Source organism: Anneissia japonica, unplaced genomic scaffold (assembly GCF_011630105.1).
Source record: "Anneissia japonica isolate Jap-2015-1 unplaced genomic scaffold, ASM1163010v1 scaffold287765_len193233_cov156, whole genome shotgun sequence".
In the NCBI taxonomy this organism is placed as follows: domain Eukaryota; kingdom Metazoa; phylum Echinodermata; class Crinoidea; order Comatulida; family Comatulidae; genus Anneissia; species Anneissia japonica.
Window position 1 is genome coordinate 86,650 of NW_022689149.1, and position 2,384 is coordinate 89,033.

The window sequence follows — 2,384 nt, forward strand, 5'->3', positions numbered from 1 at the left end:
TACAGTACTATGTCATGAATTTCACACTTGTTTTTAAACAGAGCCTGTACAGACTCAGACTGGGACTGCTTTCGCTGCATCTTTTGGTTCGATGAAAAACAGCATTTCACAAACTCCCGCAAGACGTCCTGCTACTTACACCGAAGCAGAGTATGCTTATTTAAAATTTTCTACAAGTACTGCCGGTTACAGTACCTCTTCTCACTGTAAGACCCCTGCTCCTTCATCCCCCATTTCTGCCACATCTTTTGCTTTGTCTATATGTAGGACTTCCACTGTTGGCAGCAAAACCTCAACAGCAACAGTTAGGTGGGCAGTATCAGTATGCCTATACCTATCTTTTTGATCTTCCTCATCTGTTTCTAAAATTTATGGATGTATATATCAAATAATTATTTCACTTTTAATTAACATAATAGCAGCATGGGTGTTGTGAAATATAATAGATTATAAAGAGTTAAACGTACTACAAGAGAGTTTCCTTTCCAGTTTAATTTTGATTATTTCTATACACTACAGTGACCAGAATGCGGACTGGACAATCTGGGGATATAAGGGTTCAGAAGAATAAAGATGTCTCCCAACAGCCCTCAAGGGTCAATGTGGATTTAGAAAGGAGCTCCTCCCCTCCAGAAGCTGTGCCTCAGCCACCATCACCTGTGGATGTTGATTTAGTAAGGAGCCCCTCTCTTCCAGAAGCTGTCTCTCAGCCACCATCACCTGTGGATGTTAATTTAGAAAGGAGCCCCTCTCTTCCAGAAGCTGTCTATCAGCCACCATCCCCTGTGGATGTTGATTTAGAACGGAGCCCCTCCCCTCCACCAGAAGCTGTCTCTTGGCCACCATCACCTGTGGAAATAGATATATAGAGGAGCCCCTCCCCTCTCGAAGCTGTCGTTCAGCCATCATTTCCTGTAGATATGGATTTAGGAAGAGGCCCCTCGTCTCCAGCCAATTTAAGAAAAGGTAAGGTATAATTTAGGTATTTTTAAAAACTTTTGCCATTTTTTATTTTGAATAACTCAAGACAAATTTGTTCAATCAAATACAAATTTATAGAGTCGATAGCTGAATAGTGTACAATGCAACAAAGCAATAGAAGTGAGTAATGGTATTTAACCTTCTAAATAATAATAATTCTGTTTTAATATTCTAAGAAATAACAAAATCTCGCAAAAAATGCCTTAATTTTCCTACAAACTTCATCATATGTTATACTTTTTTTTTTGCATGCACCACCACAACACTTAAAAAACGGGGAAAGGTTCAGTCAAGTCTAGAAACATTTATGAAAACGAAATCAACTGAGAAGCAAGCACCGCCAACATTACCTCCTGCAAAAACAATTAAAAGATCGCTTGATGCTAACCATATTTCAATTACCTCAACCACTGAAGAGGAAGCATCTGCAACATCCATCCCTGACACTATGCCAGATATTCCTAACGAGCCAAACCAACCAAGAAATATTACATTTGAGCCCAGACTATACGGGAAAAAGAAGCAAAGATTTCAACCATCTTGGTTTGACACTTATCCTTGGTTGCACTATAGAGAACATAACAACTCAGTATTGTGCCATTTATGTGTTAGAGCAGACATAGATAGAAAATTGTTTACAGCTCGAAATAAAGAGGCTGCTTTCTTAAAATATGGCTTCGCGAATTGGAAAAAGGCGTTAGATTGCTTTGAAAGCCACGAAAAATCTACTTGTCATCAACTAGCAGCAGAATCCGTCGTTATATTACCTAACGTATGTAAAGATATCGGAGAAACCATCTCGAGAGCCCATCAAGAGACAAAATTGGCGGCTCGCAAAAATGTTGCCAAGATTGTTCAAAATCTAAGATTTCTAGGGAGACAGGGTTTAGCCGTGCGAGGAGATTCGGATAAGAACGAGGAAAATTCAAATTTTAATAAACTTTTCAGGTTAAAAGCTCTTGATGACCCAACAATGAATGAGTGGCTTGAGAAAAAAAATTAATAAGTATGTGTCGCATGACATTCAAAATGAGATGCTTAAAAGCATGGCAACGAATGTCCTCCGCGATGTCGCCAAAGCTTCTAAGACAATAGAAACAATTCAAAACCTTAGAACGGATGAAAAATTTAATAATTTCTATGCCTCTATTGTTAAGAAGGCCAAGGACCTCAATGACGCGGAATCCCTAAAGGAATTCGAACTGGACATTAAGCCCAAACTTCCCAGAAAGCTTCGGGCACCAAAAAAACATGAAATAGGAAGTTCTGAGCCATCATTTCCCTCAACACCTGCCGAGTACTACAAGCGTCAATATTTCGAAGCTATTGGCCTAATCGTCAATGTAATTCAATCAAGGTTCGACCAGCCCGGTTTCATAGCCTACAGAAACATGGAAGAACTG

The 2,384-nt window shown here is 39.4% G+C and overlaps 1 protein-coding gene across 1 annotated transcript; it reads left to right on the forward strand.

Annotated features, from left to right (window-relative positions):
- Positions 1-317: 317 nt before the first annotated feature.
- Positions 318-1,984, forward strand: LOC117124539. The gene is made up of 2 exons (XM_033270801.1): positions 318-966; positions 1,265-1,984. Exon 2 carries the CDS (start codon positions 1,289-1,291, stop codon positions 1,982-1,984), a length of 696 nt encoding a protein of 231 aa, XP_033126692.1. The 5' UTR covers positions 318-966; positions 1,265-1,288.
- The last annotated feature ends 400 nt before the right edge of the window (positions 1,985-2,384 follow it).

Bases quoted from the DNA above. Each gene is read 5' to 3' on its own strand.
- LOC117124539 (XM_033270801.1), top strand. From the start codon at position 1,289: ATGAAAACGAAATCAACTGAGAAGCAAGCACCGCCAACATTACCTCCT.